Source organism: Ambystoma mexicanum, chromosome 12, assembly GCF_040938575.1.
Source record: "Ambystoma mexicanum isolate Mex_15411 chromosome 12, UKY_AmexF1_1, whole genome shotgun sequence".
Lineage (NCBI taxonomy): Eukaryota > Metazoa > Chordata > Amphibia > Caudata > Ambystomatidae > Ambystoma > Ambystoma mexicanum.
Window position 1 is genome coordinate 811152664 of NC_090936.1, and position 27253 is coordinate 811179916.

The window sequence follows — 27253 nt, forward strand, 5'->3', positions numbered from 1 at the left end:
CTTCCATTGAAACAAAAAAACAATGTTGCGCGATTTGATACCGTTGTGACCCAACGGCATGGATTCTCGCCCCTTAGGTCACCACAGTCAATAGCCTAGCAGCAATATTCCATTTTAAATACACGCTTCTCCTTTAATTTGAAGCCCATTTTCTGACATTAATTTTCACAATTAATAGCAGCTTCGGTTCACTCATTATGCTTAGAATGGACTGCACGAAAAGCATAGAATCTGTTCACAAAGTGATTCCTCAACTGCTTCGCTAGCTCATTAACCGCGTCCACGTCATACCAGTGTTACACTCGCTATCCGTGTCCCAAAGAATACATTTTAAAAGGACCTTTGCCTTGCCTATTGTGCGTTTTGTCGCACAAAGAGTAGCTTGCTGCTGACAAAATGTGTCCCTTATATTCCCTGTGGGTGGCTTTGTTCGTCTGATGGCCTTCCTTTGACTGTCACCAGATCCCACAAAAAGCACATTGTGGTGTTAGGTTCACGGCTTTCACTTCCTAGTTGTCACACTCGGCCGCACTACATGGGTGATGCATGATGATTGGACAGTAAACAAAGCTGTCAAAGGACTCTTGTTTCCCAACACACATCAGTCTATTTTCCTGCATGGTTTCTGATGCCCAGAGCATGTTCAGCACCAAGAATCAATGTCAGCTCTACCTACACATCATAAAATTTGCAAAATGTTATACTTTGTTCCATGTGTGCCCGATTTACAATTTTAGTTGAAAACGTCTAATATGTGGGTATCTTCTGCCAACCAAAGAGTTTGTCCTCCGGTTCATTAATGTTTTCTCGGGTCGAGTTTGGAGATCCTTAAGCTCTTTTCTGGGACTTTCACCTTAAAATGGTGGTCTGTTTACACTTTGAGGAATGACAACTCAGACCCTTGATGCCTGCCACCTCGCATTAACCACCAACAGATCACTGCCCCCCCCGCACCCACCTATCAAAAGAAGGGTGTGGTGGAGTTGACGGGGTCTGCTACTCCTACCAGGCTAAGAGGAGACAATCAGGCCAGCATTGTGTCCTCTTACTCTCATTAGAGCTTTGACTTGGCTTCAAACTCGATGCATTGCAGACTATTATCGGCAAAGTGAGCACATGTTAAGACTTCCCTGGCATGTAACACGTTTAGGAGGTCAATGTGAATGCAGATGGTTGTATTTAATGGGCTGGCAGACAGATCTTTTATCGAAACCTGCTGTTTTAGTTTTGGCTGTTAGTTTTGGCTGTTGCCGAAACTATTGCCATAAAGTGGCGATATGAGAGAGATCAGATTTGATGAGGGACACTTATCCTTTGGAGGTGATTAGATTTGTACCCCACTCATTGACCACCCACAGCAAAGTTAGTTCCTTAGTCCTTTCCCACTCACTGTCTGCCCCTGCCTGCCCAAAAGGTACCTCTCAGGAATCACTTGGAACAAGTTGTGTGATTTTTAAGGCAATACCAATGTTCTTTCTGATCATTCTCATGTCTAAACGAAATTCAAAGCGGCTTCGTTTATCCAAGTTACATTTTCACGTCATGCCATTACTGATATTTCCCCCTTTGAACCCTGGCAGCCATCACCCTACGACTCTCAAGACTCTAGTATGCCTTGCCTTTGCCTCCCATAACCCCAACTGAACTGTCTCAAAAGAGTACAAAACATAGCAAGACTTCTCCGGAGAGAGGAAGGATAGGAACGAATTACCCCTACACTCCAGATACTTAAATTGCTCCCAGTCAAATATGGAATCCGATTCAAATTCCCCTATATACTTTGCAGACAAGGTCCCAGAAACCCCAAGAAAGCAGTTAGTCAGGTTATGCCCGTCAGAATTGTTTGATCTAGCAGCCCAGCTCTAGAAGCAGTCACACACTTCAACAGGAAATGCCCAGGTGGAGGCATCTTCATTTCTGGCAACTACCCTATGGAACTCCAGTTCCAGGTGAGACTGCACCATGGAAGAACATCTCATCTTCAGAGATTGGTGTCGCCTGAAAAAAGAATGCCAAAACAATTAATTGTTGCACATTTTTTCAAAACAAAGGGGGGGGGGGGGTTGGGTAAGGGAATAGATTAAGGTGGGGGGGGATTTAGGAGGGGATTGCGGGGGTCTACCGCCACATTACATTTTGAAAAAATGTGCCAACATTTTTTTCTTTTTCAAATTCGAAATAGAAATTTGGTGTTTATGGCCTCGTTTTTTTTTTTTTTTTTTTTTTTTTAACTTTAACATAGATCCCAGGGAATCACTAAAACGTGGAGGTTCGCCAATGCACAATAAAGGAAACTGTAGTCAAATGCACATTCTAGTGGCCTTAACTAATTCTGGTCTGTCTCGCTCATTAATCCTTTGCAATGGATATGGGAGACTAAGAACTCTCGAGCATGGGCCCAGATGGGGACAACCAGAACGTCTGCTTTAGAGGCCAGTTCCACTCTGGTATTGTAACTCGGGTGCTGTCCACAACTGACCCGGTATTTCAAGTCATCTTCCTGCACAACCATGTTCTGCTCTCTTTGGAGGCCGGACCTAATCCTGACTATCATACCCATGTGCCCTCACATATTGACTCCGAACACCGAGACCTTTCCATGTACATGCTGGTCCAAGGACAATTTGTTTAAACTGCCCCTCCACCTCTAGTATCACCACAGGAATACATCAAAGACTGACAATACCCTTCAACCTGCTTCGTATCCTGCTGCATACTCTTTCCCACTGCCCTACTCACTTTTAATTCTGACCATACACTATACACATGGCTCGCAAGAAACTCAGCTGATGACCACCTCAATACCTCATTGTAACAGTAGACCCATGCAGGACATAATGAGCATAACTCGTTCACCGCTACATTTCCCCCATACATAGACCCCCCAAATATTCCAGACTCGCCAACTTTCATGTCAGTGTAGCAAGTGGTAGCACGTTGAGTAACCCCTTAGACTCCCCTCTTCACATACCACACACCACTGGAGGTTCTCTGCAGGAACTACTTGGAAACATACCGACAAATCGAAGTTTTTTCCTGCAACACCCTTCAACACTTCAGGATTACCACATGCTTCTCCCTCTCCTTATGCTAACCCTCCCTTTCCCTCTCCTTTTATGCCAGAACCGTGTGCTAATATGGCAGAAGGTGTGCATTGTAGGGCAACTTTACATTACTGTGGCAAACCAGCACAGTATGCACACAATCTTTTATCATTTAGCGATTGTATTACCTGTGTGCTTAGTCAGTAGGATGCTTTGGTTTATGAATTTCTTTGCATCTCTTTGGGAAATTCCTTTAAGTTCTCAGATTCTACGTTAACACATTTGCCCTCTTTCACAAAGTGACTTGTAAACACTTCAGTGCACAGAATAGTGTCTGAGATTTCCTTCTTTGTCTTTTTTGGTCTCGTTGGTAGTTGTCAGAATTCTCTTTCCATCTTGCTTAGACACTTTTGTACTTTGACTACAAATCCCAGAATTAAGTGTGTGCGCTTTACTTTGCTCTCTCCCGATGGCATGTTTTGGTACCTTCTGTTTCGCAACATGCAGTCAGAGGCTCAAGTCTTGTACCTCCATGGTCTCTCTTCCATTTGACCTTGTCCTTGCACTTCCTCTACTTTGCTGGTGGACTTTCAGTGTTGCAGTCTTCTCAGAGCAGACTGCACTCTGCTCTAAATATTAGTGGGGCAGCTGTAGCTCTCCCTGGACCTCTCTGGGATTGCATGACTGCATCTCTTACTCCTGTGCTTTCTGGTGGTTTATTGGATGTCTTCCTGACACTGCCTGCAGGCCCAAGATCTCCGCCAGTTTGGGCTCTGTGGCTAAGTGTGCCCACGGATACAACCTAACATAAACTGTCCAATGTGCACATCACTCAATAAGCCATCTCTCCTCCAGGTTAAAAAAGTTACTGCATCTGTTTCCTTTTCCAAGTCTATACAGCCGCCACCCTCGTCGGTCCTTCCCATACATATCCCGTTCATGGCTTCACCCACCTGTTCTCTTGGGTCTTATTGGTCTACTGGTCTCTAGCGTCTCCTCAATCCCCGACATGCTGTTTCTTACCTTCTTATTGCCATGTTAAATTGATTTTAAACATTACTATGAAGGCACTCTTGCTTCTATGTCTACAGTATTTCTTCTTTTGCTTCTGGTGCCAACGCTAACCCATCATTCTTTGTTGCTAATGCAAATCCTAATGCTGAACCATCTGATACGTTCTCTAAGCTCCTCTTGATATTTGTTTCTTTATCGCTAATATTTTCTGTCTTTCTTGCATTATTCCTTCCTCCTTCTTTTAAACCTGTGCTTATGAAACTTTTTTCAAGCATGCGGAAGAATATACACTTCATCCCTGCTCTCTTGAGGCCACACATTCTATCCACCTGGTCTTTTCCATTTCAACACAGTGTCTGTTTACACTCTTCTGTCATACTTTGTCGATTTTATTTTAATGCTTTGTTTATTTCAGAAAAGATTCCAATGTGGGCATTGTATATATTAATGATACATGTTGCAAAGAGAACGTTGCAAACTCATAAAAGGTTGTGTTATAATTGTCACAGGAATCACGTAGTGTCAAAGATGATTTGAGGGTTTTTATTGAAATTTTGATCTGTCTGAGGGCCATCCTCTCTAATCCTCTAATAACGAACCTCCTCCTTCGCCCAGATGTCCCTGGGTTAGTGCTCCTGAATGCAACTGTCTAGAAGCTGGCTTGCACTAGAGGGGATGATCTAAAAGCCAGCTGTCTAAACTCCCTTACAAAATTCCTAGCTGTCACTACTCCGTTTTTAGTGTTGTAATGGGACTATTGGGACAGTGCCTGCCAATTGTTCGATTCAGTCATTCGTTACCATGCACACACTCACTTCTTCGTTTCTACACTTACTGTTTGTTCTCTCTGCCTAACTCCTCCCACGAGTCTTCTATCCCTCTGATGTTTTGTTGTGCGATTGTCTGGGCTCGCTGGCTCCCTCTGGCAGCTCTGCGAGACCACCTGTACTGCTGTGTAGGAACGCAGCTTCTCGGTCTGATGTGCAGTGTGGTCTCTCTGGCACTCTTCGGTGGCAGGGCTTCGGTTCCCCTCAGTGGCTCGCTTGCTTTGTGACCAATCTTGTCACACTGATGGTGCAGATTACCCTTATGTTGGGGGCTCCGTTCTTGATGTTGGATGTGGATGCTGTGGAAGGAACAGAATGATATTAGCATGTATCCACTTACGGAGGTAAAAATGCTCTGCAAGAAAATATTTTGGCACAGGGGGCAGGAATTGGCACCCTCTCTCAAACCACCATCCACCTCAAAGGTAGGACTGGATGAGAGGTGTCCTATCCACTCTGGCAAGACCAGGTTACTGGCCTTGTCACACAGTTCATAAGTTTACTTCCGATACCAGATTCTTTCTTAATCCTTGTCAGGTTTAGTCTTTTTATGTCTTAACTGCATGGTCGAAGCATGCCCACCATGTAAGTCTGAGTTGATCACCCTTCCGAGTATGCCTTCACGTGTGTTCCTCAGCGTTCTGAGCCATGTCTCTGAAGTGATTGACGCAAACTGCGTAGTTGCCAATTTTCCTGTAGTTATCCTGTCTGGGTCAACATCCCTATGCTGCATCTTTGACATCATTGCACCACATCTCACAATGGGCAGAGTTCCTCTGATTTTTGTTGACTTAGCCCTGCTCTGTCTCTGGAATGCGTGAACTGCACCTCTTGAAGATCACAAGTCCCCTGGTTCATGTGACAAGGTTAGCAGTTCTGTTACTCTACATTATGTCTCTAAGGGGGGAAAAACAATTCCAACTCTGGTTCACCTTTTCAGTGGGTTCGATAAATAGCTACCGCTCTTCAATTCCCATCTGTTTTTTTACTTTGTTAGCACCGCTTCAGTAGACATTTTGGAGCGTAGGACCCAAAACACCTGGAATGGAACTCTCTTTAGGTTTCCATGACTTCGGGCCACTGAGCTATGTCTTGGGAGATTCAGTCCCACCACTTCCACAATGCTATTCTTCGTAAGGAATGGTATTGGGCTGTTCCCTCGCCTCCCTTTGTTTCAAATCCTGAAACTGGAATCCTGCCTCCTTCCTCTCCCATTCTTCCTGTGTGTTAGCTTTTGGTAATTGTCATTTTCTTGGCCCCACGTCCATGTCTCGCATACTCGTTTTCAAACTTGTTTTTATTAAACTAAGTGCTCAGGCTCTCCTCCACATTTCCATTTGTCACTGACTCTTTGGGCGGACTTTGCAGACTCCAGGATTCTGTCTGGACCATTTTATTCTGGCAACGCATCTGGCACTTGGTACCCTAGAATTTCGGTGGATCCACCCCATCAGAAGTTCCTGCTAGCCTCTCGTACTGTTCTGTTCTACATCCTCTGTCCACCATTTGCAATCCACTAATGACTTCTGCTCTGAGGCATCATCTGTTTTTATGCTCCAGAGGTCTGCTCCTGCAGTCTTGTGATAATGTCTAGTGAAAACAGACAGTTTCTCTCTGAGTAGTGACTTCTTTTATTTCATGCTGTGAACAAGATTACATAACCAGTGATCTGTATACAATAATTTTCTTTATTTTCTTCCAGCAAAGTCCTTGTTCTTTCCTCCTTTGATTAGTTTTCGTTCTATGTTTTCGTTCTATGTTGGTCATCTTTTTTTATTTATGCCTTAAATGTAAAAAGAAACACAATTGGGCTTCATTCATTTCGGGATGGATGCAGCACCACGATGCCCCTGCAGAAGCAGATTGCTTTGCTTTATAACGCCCCTTTCTTTACCTGCCTTCCTTTCGCATGGATGCAAGATGTGGGTGCATTTTCCAGAATAAAAAAGTTACTCTTAATGGTCTATTTAAAGTTGACGTGACAGTATTTTCTTTCCAAAGCAATGCAGTTGATGGTTTCATTTTGGAATAGGTATTAAAATCTGTTAGTTGACCGGTTTATGGGCAGTCCTTTGTGGGGGCGGGATGTACCTGTTTACATTCGCGGCGCTAAAGCTTCACTGGCCACAACACATTGTCAGTTGTATACAGAATCATCCACCCACTTCTTGGCAGTGCAGTTGAAAAACCATAAACTTGTTTTGTCTTTCTTCATGCAATATGAGTGATCGTCCAAGTTGAAGTTTTTGACCTTTTGTCTCTAAACAGATGGCTATTATACTGATGATTTAAGTGTTCATTCATCGCTCTCTCTCTCTTCAAACGATAGGATGCCATTGTTGTATACAAAGAAGCAATACAGAAAATGCCAAGGCAATTTGCACCACAGAGCCTGTACAACATGATGGGTAAGTGATGTTCAAAGCTGTTTTCGGAGCACAGATAAATGGTGTGTGTGTGTGTATTGTCAAAGAAGCGTGACATGGGATTGCCACCAAATGTTCAGAATACCTGTATGTACGCAGTTAAGTGTTCTAACAAGTGCGGAAAACAATTTCCCCTTCTGGAATCCGTTAGTCGGTGAAATTGCTGGGGTCAACCTGAACTTCTTTCTGTACAAGAAACGCGACTTGTTAGATGAACAATCCACTGGTCTGTGTAATATAAAACTCATCGACCTGTGTTGTCCTTCTATTTTGTTGCTACACTTAATGTCCCCTTGATCTGCTTATGGCTCAGTATGGGCAAAGTTCGTGGATTTCCCAACTTTTGCTTTCATTGTAAGGTCTGTTTGTTGAGGAAGGCGCCTTTAACGCTGCTTGAGGGACTTGCAATCATGAAGTTCTGTCAAACAGTTTTCAAGTCTTGAAGAAAGGTCTGTGTCCCCCTCATTTTGCCTGACTGAATTGTTTGCAGATTATCTGAGGGTCTGATTTTGCTTACCCTGTGTTGCCTGTTAATTTGCAAACTGCTCCTTGGTGGTGATGTCGAGTGCAAAAACGAATCTTTTTTCATGATTTTATTCTATGAATATTGATCATTAATTTTGGCTCGGTCATCGAGACATATTTTCCCAGTTTGATATTTTTGATATAAGCCATATTGCACCATGTGCCAAAAGTTTTTCTAAGTGCTTTAGTTCACAGGTAGGCTATAAACGGACATGCATAGAAGTTCACATCGGAAATCAAATTCTGTCGGTTTAGATTTTTCTTTGCACAGACTCTACAGTGTCCAAGGATTGGTTGCACTTGTTTTGATCCTAAAAATGCCTAATGAAAGAGGCACGGACTTTGCTACTGTGTGTCTGCATGAGCAGCAGCAGCATACACATTACATATGTAATTAAACATTTTTATAAAATTATGTCCGTCTGCTGACATACGTGACCTCACCACAGCACAACCTTGATGTCTCCATTACAGAAACATGGCTAGTCATTACATCTGCACATCTAAAATGAGCTCATACCGGATCTGAATAATATCCTCAACAGCCCATGCTCCCATAGTAGAAGTTGCCACTCCACCTCCTACATGTTTTCTTTCAATTCTTCAGCCATTCCCTACTTCGGAGGCTCCTCCGTCCTATTCAACCTCCTCTTCCATTCTGGCTACAAGCATTATTTCCGGCTGCTGCAATCACAATCCCAGGACACCTATAACTTGGTAGCTTCAAACTTCCTAAGAGTCCACATACCAAAACCAGTTAACACTGCTTATTCAACATCATCTCACCCAGCCTCACATACCAATGTGTGCATCTTAGAATCCCCCTGTATATCAAGTGTAAGGAAAGCCTTGGTTTCATCAATGAAGACCAACACAAATGACACAATTCAAGGCTGTTTATTGAATTTTAACGGGTTGGTTATACGCCTATCTAAACCTAAATCTAATAATAGGAGCAAGCTAATACCATCAAATAATAACGAAGTTCTAGTCGAGTCTGTCAAAATAGAAGTGCCTATGCTAATAAACCTATTGCGTCCTTACTTCTAAATACAAAATGGTGTGGAACAGTATTGTATGCAAAAAAGGAAAAATGTTTAAGAATCTATATCAGGACAGTTGTGCAGTTGGCCTCCCTTCCCCACGCTTTCAGCATGGGACAATGCTGCACGCTAGAGCCTCGTGCACACTCTGGCTTCCTTGGCATGAGGATACAGTTTAATGGTTGAGCTGGTCTCACACCACTCGGGCAAAGTTTTGAAGAAACAAAAACGATTCTCAAAAGAAACTTCTCTCCTCCGCCTTGAAACAAGTTTACTTTACTTGTCAAAACATACATTATTATCTTCTTTCCCAGTGACTGCTGGTAGTTGTAGGTCCTTTGCTTACTGGTACAGTTCAATATCTCAATATCGGGACCTTCTGTGCCAAAGTCTCTTTGCCATTCATGTCTCTTACTGCAGAGGGTCTGATGTAGCAAACAAACCACAAAAATTCCTTTCCTTTGTCAGAATACACACATTCATAAGTTCACAATTGGTGTCCCTCCTTTGGGCTCGGACCACGGGTCCCCCTCGTCTGGGCTCAAACCCCTTTTCTACAATGTTCACAATTCACACCTTGGTCTCCCTCATCCAGGCTTTGACCATGGATCCCCTCGTCCGGTCTGAGATCCCTTTTAACACCAGAATCTAAGACTTTCAACTGCATGCTGGATTTTGCTTGACCCGTTGCAGGACCACGTCGATTTACAATTCTTTACAACTCTTTAACTTTTTAACTTTCACTTCTGCCATTTCTCAGCTGGATACCTTAGAGACCTTCGATTGGGCACACACGCAGTGCCGGAGCACTCTGTCTCACAACTTTGCTCTTTTGGACTACAATTCCCAGAAAGCACATTCAAGGTTTTGTTCCAACTTCGCAAGTTACAGGCACTTTTGGGATTTACACAAAGTTCTTGACACAACAGGTTATCCCTTCTACACTTCCCTCAAGTCACAGGGTGTCCATCTTTTACACTCAGTGATGAGGTGTTAGCAGGTCCTCAATGGGGATTCACTTGAGGTCAGGGTGTAAGCACCTGCCCCTCAGCAAGCACTGATTTAAACAATACTAGAAAAGTGTAGCCAGAGTTTTGGTTCCTTGGGGCACGGCTCCCCTGCCACACGGTAGCCTCCTTTGTACTTAGAGGCCTCCGTGTGTTAGCAGTCCCCCTCTCCCCCTTTCTGTATTCCCAATGTTCTCCCAGCTGCTGACTTCTCCTTCTGATCTTCACGGTTTCTTCAGCAGCCCTAAGCCCCAGTTTGCTCAGTGTCTGCCTGGGTGGCTGAACTTTTATACTCTTTGAAAGAGTTGATTGGAGTCAGGTGTGATTAGTTGTCACTACCTGCCTAACTCTGCCTGACCTAATCGGGACAACATGGAGACTGCCCATTGATTCCTATCAGTAATCCGCATGGCTCCCACTTGTCTCTTCTTCGTCCCAGTAGTTGGATTTCTAGAATGGAAGTAGGGATTGTGGGAGTTGTAGGTTTTCCTGGACATCATGGAAAACCATGTAGGTTTTTGTCCAGATGAAGGGGGAAATGTATTGTGATAGGTGAATGGATTTTCTATTGGGTTTTAATTTCCGTGGTTGCTTTCTCCTTTTTCCTACAGAAACGTACTGGGGTATCATGGGACTCTGCTGGAAATATCGCATGACAACTAAGGGGATGTTGGGTAGGGGTGTATTTAACGGGAGGAATACCATGCCTCGCCCAAGTGCGTTCCTCCCAAAGTCCCCAAGTATCCCTTCCCCTGGTGATCCTCCCTCGTTCGACCACCCCCAGGTTTGGGATCCAAGAGCGATGGCCCTCCCCTGACCACCTGAACAAAGGATCTCTGGGAATAGCCTGGGAGAATTGCCTCCAGTTTCTCACACTAGCCTGAGACATATTATACTCTGACCATCTCACCCTGCTTTATCAACACTACCTTCAAATGCACCAGCCTCAAACAACTATTCATTAAAAGGACTACATCATGGCATGGTCCTCTCCAAAGCCTATTCAGAAATCCATACATATCCTTATCCCTCACTTACATCCCATCAATGCACACCTACAACAGGGGTCTGCAACCTATGGTGCTCCAGATATTTGGCCTACAATTCCCATTATACCTTAGCATTGACTATGCGGGCTAGGGCTGATGGAATTTTTAGTTCCTAACATCTGGAGAGCCAAGAGTTTCAGATTCTTGTCTTACAACATACCCACTGCCCTGGTCGGTCATCAACAACGCTCACTCCAGCCACTGTTCTGTCTACCCTGCCCACCATTACCTCCACTCTATCTTAGGCATGTTCCCATCTTCAAATGTAACAACTTTAGCCATTTCCTAAGACTCTCCCACATGTAGACCCCATCAACCATGTACGTTACTGCTGCATCACTTGTATCTACTTTCTAGGCAAAGCCCTAAAAAAGGCCATATCCACCCTACTCCAAGATCATATTGATCAGTGCTAAACTCCTTTAGACTTGCCTATATGACTTCTACCCTCAATGGGAAACCAAATCTGTCCGCATCGGCGATATAGCTGGGGCATTGAGTATCACAGACGAGAGCCAGCATTTCCTACTGGAGCTTTAGGCAGCTTTCAGAACTTCTCTCCACACTTTTCATTTGCATGGGCATCAGTTGTACTGTACTAGATTGGTTCCCATCCTGTCCAAATAGGCTTTAGTATGTCCAGGTCGCTTCCCTTTCAGTTGCAGTGACCCCCAAGCATACAGTCATTCTCCCATGTTCTTTCAATTCTTACCTGGACCTCTGTATGCTCTTCTTTTTTTGGCAGGACATCCCATAACATCAGTACTCCAACCCAGACCATTTATACCTCCATTGGTCTAAACTTGAATACCACAAAGACAGAGTTCATATGTGTTAGGACAAATGCCATGAAGATACCCATTGAAAATGCCTTAACCTCACTCTTCCCAATTACTTTCACTTCTTTTTCAACCAAGACCTCCCTTTCAAGGATCATATAAATTGTCTAGTTTTGTAGCATTCTTGCTTAAGAAAATGAATCGCATTTTTGGATACAGTTTCTATTCCAATTCCGAAATTTCCCATAGATGAAATTATTCTAAAGGGCATGTGTTTGGTGTCTGTTTTCTAAAGTTTTAACACTGTATTTCCATTTTGATGTTAGGTGTACTCTTCAAAGACAGTGACCCATCTCTACCTTTCAAAATGTTCACTCCTGTATTACATTTTAAGGTTCAGATTCATGATTTTCAAGTTCATCCAACAGTAGAAAGTGGATCGATCTTGTTTATTCCATCCCCATATTGCTACAGTATCATATATATAGCACCCGAGAGCAACAGTTGCTCTCTAGGGTTCATATAGGCATAAATATTAGGAATTTCAAAGTCAACTACCGTACAATACTCTTTGGGGAATAAGCTGATAATCATTCACAACAGTTTTAATGCATATTGTTTGATTGAAGAAAATGTGAATTGTCCAATAGAATTATAAATAAGTTTGAACTCCACTCCAAAAATGTTTTAAAACATAATTAGGTGTACATCGAATACATCTTTGATATTCCATAGCAGGATTATTCTGCAAGATTGTGAATGTGAACCACTACCCTGTGTCTAAATATATTCCCCACCAAAGCAAATTTGGGGTGAATTGTATGGCCCTGATAGCAGAGGCATGTTGGTGATGTTTGTAGTGAGGTTATATCTTCTGCTATTTTATTTTTAAATTCCTCTTGTGCGTTGGTTTTAACATATATAGATTTGTATTGATGTGTATCTCTTCATTACTGAAAATAAAAACTTTAATTACTTTTTCTTTAAGCTTTCTTTTCTGTTAAAACGGAATCGTATATCATATCCTTATTTTCATCTTCGTATCAGATTGCATATCTCTAAATAGAATTAGGAAGACAATAGATTTTACACAAGAAAGCTAATTTGAAAAAAAGTAATAGTGATTAAATAACCCCTAGTTGTAACATTGCTGGAAAACCTGTGTACCTAGAGAAGTAATCCTTCGCATAAAGTGACAATGTGTAAAAATGTGAGAACCAAAACAAATGGTGTAAGCGTGCCCTACACTACAAATGTGTTTCTGTGATAATATTTCTGGTGCTCAATACCCACTTGGGTATTGTGGGAATTAAAACAATGAACAAAGAACAGCTATACTAAAGTTCAGTGTGGGCACTCATTTTTTTTTGCTAAAAAATAAAATGTACTGAATGCCCAAGAAAAATGTACTGAATCAATTTCAGCATTCTTTAACCCCTACTTTGCGCAAACAATCTTCTGAGAAATGATGTTGCGTATTATGGTGTGTTAGTAAAGTACTCTTATGAAGTTCATATTTCAGATAGTTGGTGTAGGTCCTTTTACACATAAATGCCAGAAGAATTAACTGCAGGCAACTCGGATGACCTGATACTCTGTGTATCATATCTAGTTATGAGACAGCAAAAATTTATATACTGGAATAAGTGTTTTTCAGATCAAATATGTAACATTTTTCTACACACATATAAACATCTTTATACAAACACATGCGCACAGGCACACGCCACAAAGTTTATGGGCAGGCACTCCACACAATGCAGCTTGTATCTAGAACAAGCAGCACTCCTGGGGTGGTGTCTGTCCACACTTTGTGCCAGTTGCAGTGTTTTGTATGTTTGAAAAACTGTGCGGTTTACTTCTATTACCCATATAGATTTGATTTTGTTAGAATATCTCAGCATGTACAAATGCATCCATAGTGAGACACTGTGAGATACAGCTACAATTCTGCATACTGCTGGACAGCCAAGGAGTCCAATGCACCTAGTTGATAATTTTTGTCCTGCCATCCAAATCCTGTGGTTGTCAAAATCAGTATGTTTCAATGCACCAAACATTTAATGTCAAGGTGAAGGGTGTAAAAATTGAAATGTGCACTAAGTATGAATTATGCACTTGGCCGTTCAAGGATGCAACGCTTTTATCACAGACATATTTTTCAAATATAAATGTTTAGGTCAGTCTTAAGTTCTCAAAATGCTCTTTTATTTGTATGCAATGCTGCTTGGATTCCTCACTGGTGTTATTAGCCCAATTCCCCTTTCTCAAAAGGGTAATTTTAATTTGTAAAATACTGGTGTACCAGCATGCTACTTTTGGAATGTTAATCGTGTTGTATGTCAGAAGTGCTCATTGCTAGTTTTCATGACTACATACAAATAGCAAAACGTTTGATTTCTCTTAAGGGGGTTTCCACCTTCCATATCCACCTTTGCACTTATCCCCTTTTATCGGAACAGAATTGATATGGTTATTCTAGGTTTTGATAATGTGCTTCACCCAGTAAGACAGTCGCATTCTGTTTCTAAATAAAATATATACTGGAAGTAATCATTAAGGTCTCTGAAATTGAGGATCATTTAACAACCACAAATGAAAAGACTGTAAAATTATATGACAAGATCAGGGAGTTGGAGGTGCAAAATGGAAAACTGCTGCTTAAACTGTCGGAACAGGAAAACCTCTCAAGAAGAAACATCATCCGAGTGGCTGGTTTTTCTGAAAATGTGGAACATGTAAACCCTATGCAGCTCCTGGAGAAGGCTTTAATCTCAATTTTGAAATTGGATTCATCTATTTCTCTGGAAATGGAAAAGGCACATAGGTCCTTGGGCCAGGAGCCAGCTGTGGGTCAAAGACCAAGACACTTTGTAGTGAAATTTCTCAGATACATATCACGTGAGTTGGGTGATTTGGTTTGGCGTCGGCCTTAAATTATGATTTTTGGTGACCTTAGTAAAGATGTTCTGGATAAAAGGAGATTGTTTAATGCGGAAAAGGAGAAATCTAGAAGCAGAAAAATGCAGTACTAGATGGTCTATCCAGTGATTCTAAGGATAGTGATTGATGGCCAAACTCACTCCTTGTCAGACCATAAAAGTGCTGAAGCCTTTTTAACTGATGTTGAACTATCTCCTATAGACACTGCCTCTGATCCACAGATGAATGTGCCTTTAAAAAGGAAAAGGTGACTTTACACATATTGATTCTTTTTTTTTCTTATTTCTCAATTTTTCAATGTTTTTAGTTACTGGGTAATTATACTTTTATTATTATAAATTTCAGTGGTATCCGTTAATTTTTTTTGCTTTTAATAACTGATATTAGAATGTGTTTAGAATTGAATGATGCTCCGAGCGCATACAAGCAGAGTAGAGGAAAGCACCTACAGTGTTTTTTGAAGGAAGGGACGCTTGGTCAGTTGATTGACGCTCCAGGAAGAGTGTGTATTGCTGAAGGCGGCGTGTCGTTTACGTGAGCAGTTACGCGGGAGACCGATGAGAGAGGAAGGGAGGGGGTTTGGAGGATGTGGAGTCGCGTACGCAGTCACAGGTGGATTCACCTACCTTTGTCAATATGGTAGTGGAGGCCAGAAACAGACTACGGATCTATGGATGGCAATTGAAAGTAGGCTCAGAGGTAGGAGGCAACTGCTATTACTTGATGGAATGTGCGGCATCATTTCAGTAGCTTGTCTAACGGTGCGCTTCTCCTGTGAGATGGAAATGAAATACCGTTTTGGAAAAAGACGCTTTGGATATGAATGTTCAATAGTAACCAGAGACTTATCAGGTTGCTACTGCTTACTATGAGTCTAGGCAGTAATTGAGTTTTACTAGTTGGACGGGTAAGCTCTATAAGTTTAGAGGGAAGCGGAGGTGCTGCTGGCTGTTCGCGTTCCAGGACGCATCAGGTTGCTAAGCAGCCGGAGTACAAACGCTTAGGTTTCAATATAGTTTCTGGGGCTGAAGTTATTGTCAAAGCAGCGAACCATCTTAATAAATGTATTGTCTCAAGTTGAACGGAGTAAATACTAAGACTTACAACAAATACAAGGATTGAATGTTTCTGGTTGCAATCATAAAACCAGATATTTAAGCACGACTGATTGAATGAAACGGAATGGAGCAAAAACACTTTTTATAGTCCCACTCAAAGGAAAGGGACTAATCTTTGTTGCCTGGCCCAGGGAATGGCATGTACATTCAGTACAGCCTCACATTATATGAAAGAACCTTCTGTTAGTTGCACTGTTCTCCATGGTGGGAAACATGCAAGCCACCAGTGAAACTATACTATGATATACTCCATGGTGTTAGACATGCAGGCAATCTGTGTAGCGGTGCTCCATGGTGGGAGACATGCAAGTCATCGAGGAAATTGTGCTTCAGGGTGTGAGACATGCGAACAATCAGTGGAACTGTCCTCTATAGTGTTAGGCATGCGGGCAATCAGTGGAAAGGTGTGTGTCAAATTCAGAAACGCTTCTTTATCTTCACATTTCACCTCATCACTCTGATTACAAATGAAGAGAAAAACCAGGAAAAGTATTTTGGCATTTTTCGGCAAATGTTTATATTTCCATGAAAGCAAGTGTGTCCCCATACAGAGCTAATATGGCAGTACACACGGGTGCTGCAATTGCTCTGATTTGACTTTGGAGCATGGATTTCTTGCGACACTCGTTCTATTAGTCTACATGTCACTGTCTTCGTATTCATCATATGTCATTTTGGAGGTGTGGTTCCAATAATCGCTTTGGACTCCAATCTCTTCATGCTGTGCTTGTACTGCATTGACTTGTGCATACAATATAAAATAACGTTGCTTCCACTTTGGTGTGACCTATACAAGATCTACTATCTTGGTCAGCTTTATTTTGGATATTCTAGAGGTATGGAGTGGGTGGGGTGTTTCACTAGGGTGGCATTTTCAGTTCCTTCTGCTCAGGAGGAAGCTTTGGGTATGCCTGAGAGGGTTGCGTCTGGTTTTGAATGGTCTGGAGGGTTAAGATTTGGACACCTTGATCTTTTTATGTCTCATAGTACAGTATCAAAAGGTTATTGCTGGGGCTGCTCTGATCTATGGTGGAGATGGGAACAGCCCTCCATTTGGGTTTTATCCTTAAGGCATGGTTTCTCTGAGTCATTCTATGTTAACTGTTTGTGCTCTATGGTTATCTCATAAATGGGGTCACCTTTGGTTATTGGAGCACAGGGACAGAATGTTCACATAGGTAGGGCTGGATTTAAACAACTTTGATTAATCTGTGGGATGCCTAGTATTTGATCATTGCATGTAATCCTTGAGGGGGAATTGTAGAATTGTGGTGAGGGTTTTGGAGTCAAATATGTAGGGTGGATTTTGTTGGACATTATGGTCCGGAAGGTTATTGCTTGGTTTATACTCTTATGGTATTAAAAGAGTATAAGTATTAGTTTCCTTATAATCTGGTGGGGTAAGAGGTTCCTGAGTCGATATTAAGTCTGTTTTCTAAAGATATCTTATACTATACAAGTGTTGTGGGGTTTGAGAAATTAGTTGCGCTATTGCATCAGCTCAGTTCTGTCTTCTATGAAATTTGTTTGGTGGTCAGTGTTGGGGTTGGTAATGTGATACTGATGAAGGAAGCGTGAGGGTCGGTTATGCTTAGAGGCTTTCTGGGTAGGACTGTATATTTATTTTTGATTGGCTCTGAATGCTGAATGTCTTGGGATGGATGCTAGTATTAATTAGTGATAATGTTGTGTTTAGATAGGATGTTTAGTTAGCTGATATATTGTGTTTTCTCATTTTTTGATTTAGTATCTGATGGGGGAAATATACTGTTGTATATAGGTTGGGCATAGGATCTAAGGGTTGCAGTTTAGTAGTAGAGTTTAGTATTTCGAACTTTATCATTTAGTCCGGGTTATGGGCAATTTTCAATTTAACTGCGTTAGTGTTATGTCTGTGTGTTTTATGTGTCATTTGTGTGGGGATTTATTTCTTTTGTGCTACACCAATTATATTTAGAATGTTTTACTTTTGAATATAGGGGTGCTGGATCTCTAAGTCTTAGTTTTTTGTGTGGATGATATGGTTGATCTTGTTGTTTCGTTACTATAAATAATGGCGTCCTTAAATTTTGAGACATGGAATGTTACAAAGGACTGAACTGCTCTAAGAAGGGGAAAAATATTATGGTAAGATTACGACGTGAAAAAGCTGATGTCATCTTCCTGCAAGAAACGCATTTGACAGAACATCCAGAACATTTTTATGGTACTTCTAAGTTTATGAAGGTTCTGTTGAACTGCTATTCAGGAAGATCGAGGGGAGTGGGTTTGCTGATTCGTAAAAAACTGGGTAAGAAAGTTGAAAATGTAATCATGGATGATGGTTGGTTTATCCTGATAGATGTTCGGCATGAAGGGAAGGTTATGACTTTGGGATCTGTGTATAGTCCATATACTAATGGCATGTTTTTTTAAAAAAAATGCTGACTGATTCCTTGAAAAACATGAATGGTGACAGGATTGCTCTTGGGAGTTATGTTAACTGTGTTTTTAGATGCCTCTTTTTAGATAGGTTATCAGAGTGTAGGTTTACGGGTCTCAGATTGAGTTGTGCTTTTCGTGATTTTTTTTAGATAAATTTGCTTTGGTGGATAGTTGGAGGTTGTTCCATCCCTCTGAAAAGGAATTCTCGTTTTACTCTCAAATTCACGATTCTTATTCAAGGCTGGATTATTAGCTGGTGTCGGATAGATTGCTCAACGAGGTAACTGGCGTCGATATGGGGGAAAGATGTCTTTCTGACCACTCATTGGTGAAATTGAGTATATATCTGAGAATTGGTAGAATGGCCAGTGTTAAATGGAGACTCAAAACATTTGTTTTGAAGGATGAGAAAATATGTGAGGATATTAATACTTCCATCGATACTACTTTCAGGATAATTTGGATTCTGCGGATGGCCTTTTGGTGTGGGATGCTTTTAAAGCAACAATTTGGGGGAAATTGATTAACTGGACATCTAGAATGAGGAAGGAGGGAGAGAAAAGAGTTAAAGATCTAGAATTGGAGCTTAAAATGTTACAGCAGAAGTATGCATTGTCTAGTAAGAAGGGGGATAGATTCTAGATGGATGATACAAAAAGGGTAAGTTGAAAGAGGCACTAGATGAACATGTAGAGAGGGGGTTATATTTTATGAAGCAGAAGATTTGGGAAGAAGGGGATAGGGAAGGATGCATTTTGGCAAACAAACTGAAGAGTTTATCTGAAAGAACATTTATTCATAAGATTATAGATGTCACAGGAGGTAAAAAGGTTAAAAGTAATGACATTTGTGAATGCTTTAGGTCCTTCTATGCATCTCTTTACTCTGATGTTTCGCAAAGTGATGAGTTGAAGTTAGAATATATCTTTGCAAAGATAGACATCCCCAGTCTGTCTGATGAGGGGAGGGAGGCCTTAGATGCTCGATTTGTGGAATTGAAGTGAGTGAGGCTATTCATCAACTTAACGTGGGTAAATCTCCAGATTTAGACCTGTTACCAGTTGAATTTTATAAAACCTTTAGTACAGCTTTAGTTCCTAGGTTGTGTGCCTTATGTAATCAGTTCCTTTTTCAGATGGGAGGTTATGCCCTTCAGTGCGGAAAGCAGTCATTACACTGATTCCTAAGCAAGGAAAAGATCCTACCAAATGTGGTAATTATCGACCTATCTTTGTTGAATGTGGATATGAACATTTTTGCAAAGGTCATGGCTATTCGGTTGCAGAAATATATGGGGTATTTGATAGGCTATTCGCAAGTAGGTTTCATGGACAAAAGGTATGGTTATGATAACATTAGAACTTTGCTGAATATAATTGGTTTATCTGGCACAAAGACCGAGGAAATTATGCTCATCTTCTTTGATGCCGAAAAGGTGTTTGATTGTGTCAACTGGTAATTTCTGAATTATACGTTGGTTAAGATGGGTTTTGGGCCTCAATTTTTGAATGTGAAAGGTGCCTTTAAAATATGACATTTTGGTTAAACTATGGGTCAATGATGTTATGTCTCAATCTTTCAAATTATATAGAGGAACCAGACAAGGCTGCCCACTTTCACCCTTCTTGTTCATTCTAGCTCTTGAGCCTTTGTTGGCATACATTAGGCAGGAGCAGAACATAAGTGGATGGAAGTTAAGGGATAGCGAGATAAAAGTTCTAGCGTATGCTGATGACCTAACGGCGGCCTTCCGGCTGAAGCGGGAACTTTGCTTAGGAATGTTACAAGAGGTGTGGGAGTTATCAGGCTATAAAGTAAATAGAGGAAAAACAGTGGGTTTTTTCCACTGAAAATGGACCCATTAAGTAGGGTTGTTGTTGGATTTGGACTGTCAGTAGGCCGATGTCTCGCTAAAGTATTTAGGTGTTTATTTGGTGCGTGATATTAGGACAGTGGAGTATAATGTGGACAAATTGAAGAAATTATTAAAGGACACATGTAAATGGGATATATTGACTGAGTCTTTGGGCAAAAATCAATGTCATTAAAATTATGCTCCTTCTGAAGGTTATGTACTTCCTCTCAAATTTACAAAAGGTGCTCAAACGCCTTGATAAGATTTTTATGGATTTTTTGTGGGGAGTGGATAAAAGGCCAAGAATTCTGCGTTTTATCTTGGTACCTTGTGTTAAGGATGGGGGTTGAGTTATCCGGTGTTGGAGAATTATTATAAGGGATTTTTACTAAAGAAGGCTTCCTATTATTTAGGGAGGGGTGGGGGTTTAGATCTTCTTTGGCTTTTGATGGAGAAAGAGAAGTTGAATCCCTGTCCCATAGATTGCTTGTATTCTTATGGGAGGTTACCGAATTCTGGGGCGACGTTGGAGGCGTTGGTGGCTACAAAGTCGGCTTTAGTTTCATGGATCCACGGGTGTGATTCTGCTTCTATTTGGTTGCATCTGGGTTTGCAGATTGGGAACAACATGCTACATTGGAGGGGTTGGGCTAATAAGGGTATTTTGAAGATAGAGGATGTGTGGAGGGAGGGTAGAATAGTTACCTTTTGAGGAGTTGGTGAATCAATATGGTTTGAATAATAAAGAGATTGAGAGGGATAGATCTTTCGAACATTTGATGTTAGACAACAAATGTTAAGTGAACCGCTAAATGACAGACCCCAACTGTGTACGTTGTTTGGTTCTCTTCCACAAATAGTTTCTGCATACATCAAATTGATGCCTATTAAAGAATGTATGCAGGTTTCTAGGGAGAAGTTGCAATTGGAGTGGGTGTCAGAGTTGGGGAAAGGATTTTTCTGAGAGTGTGTGGGATAATACTTCGAAGGTGTCGGTGAGAGCCAAAATAGATTTGAATTTATATATTCACCAACGAATCTTAGGCCGTGTATATTGGACACCAGTGAAAATGAGAGAAGGAGAGAGAGGGGTTTGGCGGATACATATTTATGTTGGGGGTATAATTGTTCAAAAGGGACTTATTTTCATATGCTTTGGGAGTGTGATAGGGTGCTCAACTTTTGGAGGGATGTATTGGATCGAAGAGATCTGGTGGTGGGCAGGTAATTTCCTCGAACTTTCCTGTCTCTAGTCTTCCCCCTCAGTTGAAGGTAGAAGTGTGGAGATTTGTAATGCATCTGATTGGATTGACGGGTCACTGTTAATGGCGATCAAGCATATTATGGAAGTGTGGAAATCAAGGAAGAAACCACAGACTGATCACTGGGTAATGGACATGCATACACTTTCAAGGTATGCAAGGTCTTGGGCATCTCGACTTCATCGGGAGATTGAGTATGTTGAGAAATGGGATTCTTTTAACGATTTATTTGGATAAGGTGTAGGATTGGTTTTTGGATGTAGTACAGATATAGGGATTGGGTTGATGTTTTGTTGTGTATTGTTTGTTGTTGTGATGTCTAGTGTTTGAATTTGAAGTGTGGGTTTTTTGGTGAGAAATTGTAGTTAAATTTAATGTTTATCTTTTTAAGGAATATGTTATATAAATTGTGATTTTTGTTGGCTCTAACCTGTATGTTTCAATGTAATTCTTGGTGTAAAATTAAATAAGGTTGATTAAAGAAAAGAATAAACGTTGTTACATTATCAAGAGTCGGTTTCCAATGTTCTACACAAAACCTGCTTTTATGATGGTGTTCTATACAAACAAATGTGCCTCCCAACTCCTAAGATAGCTGTATTTTCCTCTTCTCACACAGATGTCTGTAATGGATGATGCATACCTGTCTATGGTATGGAGAGAGCTGGGAGGGAGAGATTATGGTAGAGTGGGAGAGAGGGCGATAGGTGGCATGGTAGAGGAAGAGGGGAGATAAGGGAGAGAGGGTGCTTGTGAGAGGGAGAAAGGTGTTTGTATGAGAGAGGGTGTTTGTATGAGAGAGGGTGTTTGTGTGAGAGAGGGTGTTTGTGTGAGAGAGGGTGTTTGTATGAGAGAGGGTGTTTGTGTGAGAGAGGGTGTTTGTGTGAGAGAGGGTGTTTGTGTGAGAGAGAGGGTGTTTGTATGAGGGAGAGGGTGTTTGTATGAGGGAGAGGGTGTTTGTATGAGGGAGAGGGTGTGTGTGCGAGGGAGAGGGGGTGTGTGCGTGGGAGAGGGGGTGTGTGTGCGTGGGAGAGGGGGTGTGTGTGCGTGGGAGAGGGGGTGTGTGTGTGTGTGGGAGAGGGGGTGTGGGTGTGTGTGTGGGAGAGGGGGTGTGGGTGAGTGTGAGAGGGGGTGTGTGGGTGAGTGTGAGGGAGAGGGTGGGTGAGTGAGGGAGAGGGTGTGGGTGAGTGTGAGGGAGAGGGGGTGGGTGAGTGTGAGGGAGAGGGCGTGGGTGAGTGAGGGAGAGGGTGTGGGTGAGTGTGAGGGAGAGGGCGTGGGTGAGTGAGGGAGAGGGAGAGGGCGTGGGTGAGTGAGGGAGAGGGAGAGGGTGTGGGTGAGTGTGCGGGAGAGGGAGAGGGAGAGGGTGTGGGTGAGTGTGCGGGAGAGGGAGAGGGTGTGGGTGTGGGTGAGTGTGCGGGAGAGGGAGAGGGTGTGGGTGGGGGGAAATTGTGTGTGTGAGAAAAGGTGTGGGAGAGGGGGAAATTGTGTGTGTGAGAAAAGGTGTGGGAGAGGGGGAAATTGTGTGTGTGTGTGAGGGGAAGGGGGCTAAGTCAGAGGGGGGGTTTGTGTCGAAGAGAAGGAGGGTTTGTGTTTGTGAGGGTTTATGATGTGTGAGGGAGAGAGGGAGGGGTTTGTGGAAGAGGGATGGTTTGTGTGTGTGTGAGGGTGTATGTGAGAGAGGGAGACAGTGGATGTGAGGGATTGTGTGAGAGAGATTGTATGTGTTAGAGTATGTGTGGGAGTATGTGTGTTTGTGCGCGGGTGCGCATGTGGGAGGGAGTTTGTGTCTGTGACATGGTTTGTGTGTTTGTGTGAGGGCGTATTTGTGTGTGAGAGGGTGTGTGTGTGAGAGAGCGTGTGTCACCAGAATGAATTTGAAATAATTTCAAACATTCTATTGAAACACATATTATAACTTTTCATATTACCATTATCTAGTAACACAATATGTTAGAATTTACACATCTTTTGCATAACCCAATTTGCTAAGACCCAATATTTTCAAAGTACAGACCGATCCTGTGTAGTGGGACATTCTATGTCACTCAGTCTCTTAAATGTGCGATAACAGACCTTTACCCAGCTCCACACTGGTGGAAAGAATAGTTTGCCGCCACTTTTCTGCCAGTGTTCTCCCACGGCTCTAAAAGGCGCTGCATCACATCCATACTTATATCAGTCTGTTTTAGAGCTACTGCCCACTTACACATATAACCCTCACCAAGAAGTTGAGAAGTCACAGGCACATCTTGATGCTGAATTTGTTTAGTTTACTGGAGAATATACTGACAGAAGCGACAACGGCCTCTGAACTTACCAACTGCTCGTTACCTGTCACTTCTTCACCAGGAACATATAATTTCTGAAGCTGTGTAGCAATCGGTCCATATGTCCCAGATGGGTGACAGCAAGTTCACTTGTGTTCTTTTCAAGCAGGTGGCTTTGCCATCAAAGCGCAAAAACCTTGTGATGCTTTCAAATCCTTGTAGACCGATTGTGGTGCAGCAGTCCTCTGATAATTTGTCAAGATACGTTTTTCCAAATAGACTCCTCCTAGTTGCTTCCATGTGTATTGTTTCTTTGGATGGCTGGAATTCCAAATCCTGAATACATCCTCAGCATCTCAGTTGGTTTCCCTAAGGAATATGCATAGGACTACATGTGAAAAGAGAAGCATAAAGATATGTTCAATTGTTTCACTCCCTATGGCACATGCTCCTTCTGCGCATTGACAATCTGAGGACCACAAATGAACTTCTTGGACGTACTGATCATTTCTTTCTATTCTTGACAGTTCTACACCGGCTTCAGCTGCGTCACTTTGATATTTGTGTGGGACTCTCAAATCAAGGTGCTCCGTCAGGAGGTTGTCGTAGAGCCTGCTGACAAATCCTCTTGTGAGGAACAGTTCACTCACAGGCATATATCTATTCCCTAGTCATTCTTGACTGCAAAACAAACCGCATTGTTTACCAAAGGTGACTGGTAGGTAAGTGGGGTGGAAAAGCAACTTTTGGGAAGGAAATTAACCCATCCCACCCCCCTTCCAGCCCCCCCCATCTGCTTTAGGTTAAGGTGAATCACATGAAGAGACCTGCAATGTGCCAGCGGGGAGGGGGCGTATTAAGAGACCCTGCACAGACAACATATGCGCGTTATAGATATTTAAACCTAGTGTGCGCATATAAACATGCACCATTTTGTAGCTAGGGCAGAAACATAGGGCCTGCATGGCAGCACGTTAGAAGCAGGCCGCAAACCTGATGAACAAACCTGAATAGGCCCAAGGGGGCGGGGGGAGGTAGAGAGGGGGAGGGCAGGGAGGGAGGGAGGGAGGGAGACACCCCCCTGCGATGTTCATTCCCACAACAAACCCTCCTTTTTTCTAAAACTGTTGCCAATATGTTTATCCCGAGAAAGAATGCATCCTGCAAGACCATCAGACAGTGCTAGGTGCCTCGCTGTAATTGTTATCACAACCAGGCCAGAGAAAGCCTCTGACCCCCACCCAGCCAACTACAAGTTATAGACCCGACAACAGCTGAACCCCAAGACCCCTGAATTCCAAGATATCAGCCGATCCCAGGCCACCAACCACAAACAAGTAAACCATAAAACTTAAAAGGGTCAACATCTGCACTTTTACAGTGGCATGATTTGTAATGTGAGGTGCTGAGAGGGATACAATATAGCTCAAAAGCGAGTGTGGAAGCCTTGGAAGCCGGATGACGCAACTGGGATGAGTGAAATGTGTGCAGGTCACAGTGACCTCGAGCCTTACCCTGTACCAGTCCATGATTATGCAGGTTCCCTGTGTAGTAATAGAGTAGCATTGTTGGATTAATATATTTAATTGCTGTTTAGACCGTAGTTCCCTGGAGACTATGAGCCCAGCTGACCCCACGTCATCGAAGATGGACAGGGTGTGGGCCACTGGCCTGGATCCCCTATGGAGTAGTAAGCTGACCATGCACAGGGTCGCGCCACCCAGCCGCACAGGTTTATACTGTATACCAATGACGCTGTGCCCCTTGTTAAGCTCTTGTTTGCTGTTCAGAACGTTCTGAGCAAAAAAGGGGACCGAGTTCTTTGCTGGCACACTTATTTTTTGTATAGTTAAAACTGATTATCCTTGCAATAATTTCTTGGTCTTTTTTCCCTACTGGGTTGTATTTTCTCCGGTGTGAGCATTTAGATGTGAGCCTTCCCAACTAGCCCTTTAACATCCCTCAGACCACGAACAATCCACAACACTTATTTTCATCAAAATCTTGAATGATGATAGCGCGCTTTAGAAGAGCTTCTAGCCCTACCTCTCTACCTCCAAACCCTCGAGGGATAAAGCAATCCCTGCTCCCTCCCTCTCTAAACGAACTTAATACTACCTCGTCGTTTGGCTGTGCCACAGCAGGGAAGTAAGGAAAGGCAAACTGCTTACTGTTGAAGGTCGAGCCATTGTTTTCATGCAGCAGAAATGGTTCAAACTCATTAGACAAGTCAGTAAAGCTCAGTCACCATGTCTTTCCTCTTCTAACAAAGGACTGCTCAGTCGGGAGCTGCTCCTTGAAATCCACCCCAGTACAGTCAAGTGGCACAGTGGTCAGCATTTAACCTTTTGAGTGTCCCACTAACTTTGAGTGCCTAGGAAATCATTTTTCAAAATGTTTGTGGACAGTTTCTATCCAGGGATACAAAAATGAAACATACCTACCTGATGATAATGCATTGCTATATAAGCATTGGACATCTGTGACTGTTTTTTCCTTTCAAAGGTCAAGTTAGCATACCTAAAGGTTCTGTATTTGCAGCAAAAAATGTTGTCCCTGGGTGTTTTGTGTTTGGACTTGTTATGCCTCGACACATTTTCCCTACTGATGCTGTAAATGTTGAAGTGTTGTAGTTTGTTACTGGGGTACCCTTTAGTGTCTGTGACAGTATTTTTAAATGTCTAGTTAGTGAACCTGGAGTTCCTAACATTAAGCACATATTCTGGGCCCAGGATAAGTGTTTCCAGTGTTGACATTTTTACATCGCAGGTTTTTCACTTACCCATCGACACTGTACATGGTGACTTTCAAAACCTTATGCATTTCTCATCGAGCATTGCATAAAACTGGTCCTCAATATCTTCAAGACAAGCTAAAACCCTATCACCCTTCACATACTATAAGATCAGGCTCAGCCGGCCTCCTAGTCATACCTAAAACAAACTCAGTCAGGTTAGGCGGATCATCATTCTCAGCCTTGGCCCCCACGCTATGGAGCGCACTCCCACCCCACATCTGACTAACTGAAGATCTAATGTCTTTCCGAAAACTACCGAAAACTTGGCTCTTCCTCTAAAACCAACCCGTACGCAAACTAACCCAAACTGAATAACACCAGCTCAATGACACCATCCCAACAAACTACTAGATCTTGAATGACAATAAGACAAATAGCAATACAACATCAAGATCCATTTGAGAAATCAAAAACTATTAACCGCTAATCTAAACTAAAAAGACATACAGAATACAACGAGTAAAGTAGATCAAAGCAGTGAAGTGGATAAAAAGAATAAATTGTACGAAAACAGTAATGAGGTTTAAATTAATTAAATGGATGTAATGAGTGCAATGGACAAAATGAACAAAATGGGCAAAATGAATAAAGAGAAGTGGATGGAAAAATGAATACAAGTGACTGACAGATGACACCGACTGTATGCGTGCATGGCATAAATGGAAAGTACAGAATAGACGATTCAGGTACATGAGACGGATGTACTGCTTGAAACAGATAGAGAGCACGGAACGGATCCAGTGCGTATGACAATTGACATGGACTGGACCGATAATGCATGATGAATGAACTAAGTGAATGGAACGGATGGAATCGTTAGACTGGATGAAGCGAGAGGAACGAATGAGTGCGCTGAGTGGGTTAATGCGTTGA

General features: G+C 42.3%; 1 protein-coding gene across 1 annotated transcript in view; it reads left to right on the forward strand.

Moving 5' to 3' along the window:
• The window catches only part of TMTC2 (transmembrane O-mannosyltransferase targeting cadherins 2), a 937188-nt gene that overhangs the window by 545539 nt on the left and 364396 nt on the right, over window positions 1-27253 (forward strand). Inside the window, exon 7 of the mRNA XM_069629317.1 lies at window positions 7215-7293. Within this exon, the coding sequence (XP_069485418.1) occupies window positions 7215-7293 (79 nt within the window). The remainder of the gene's footprint in view (window positions 1-7214; window positions 7294-27253) is intronic.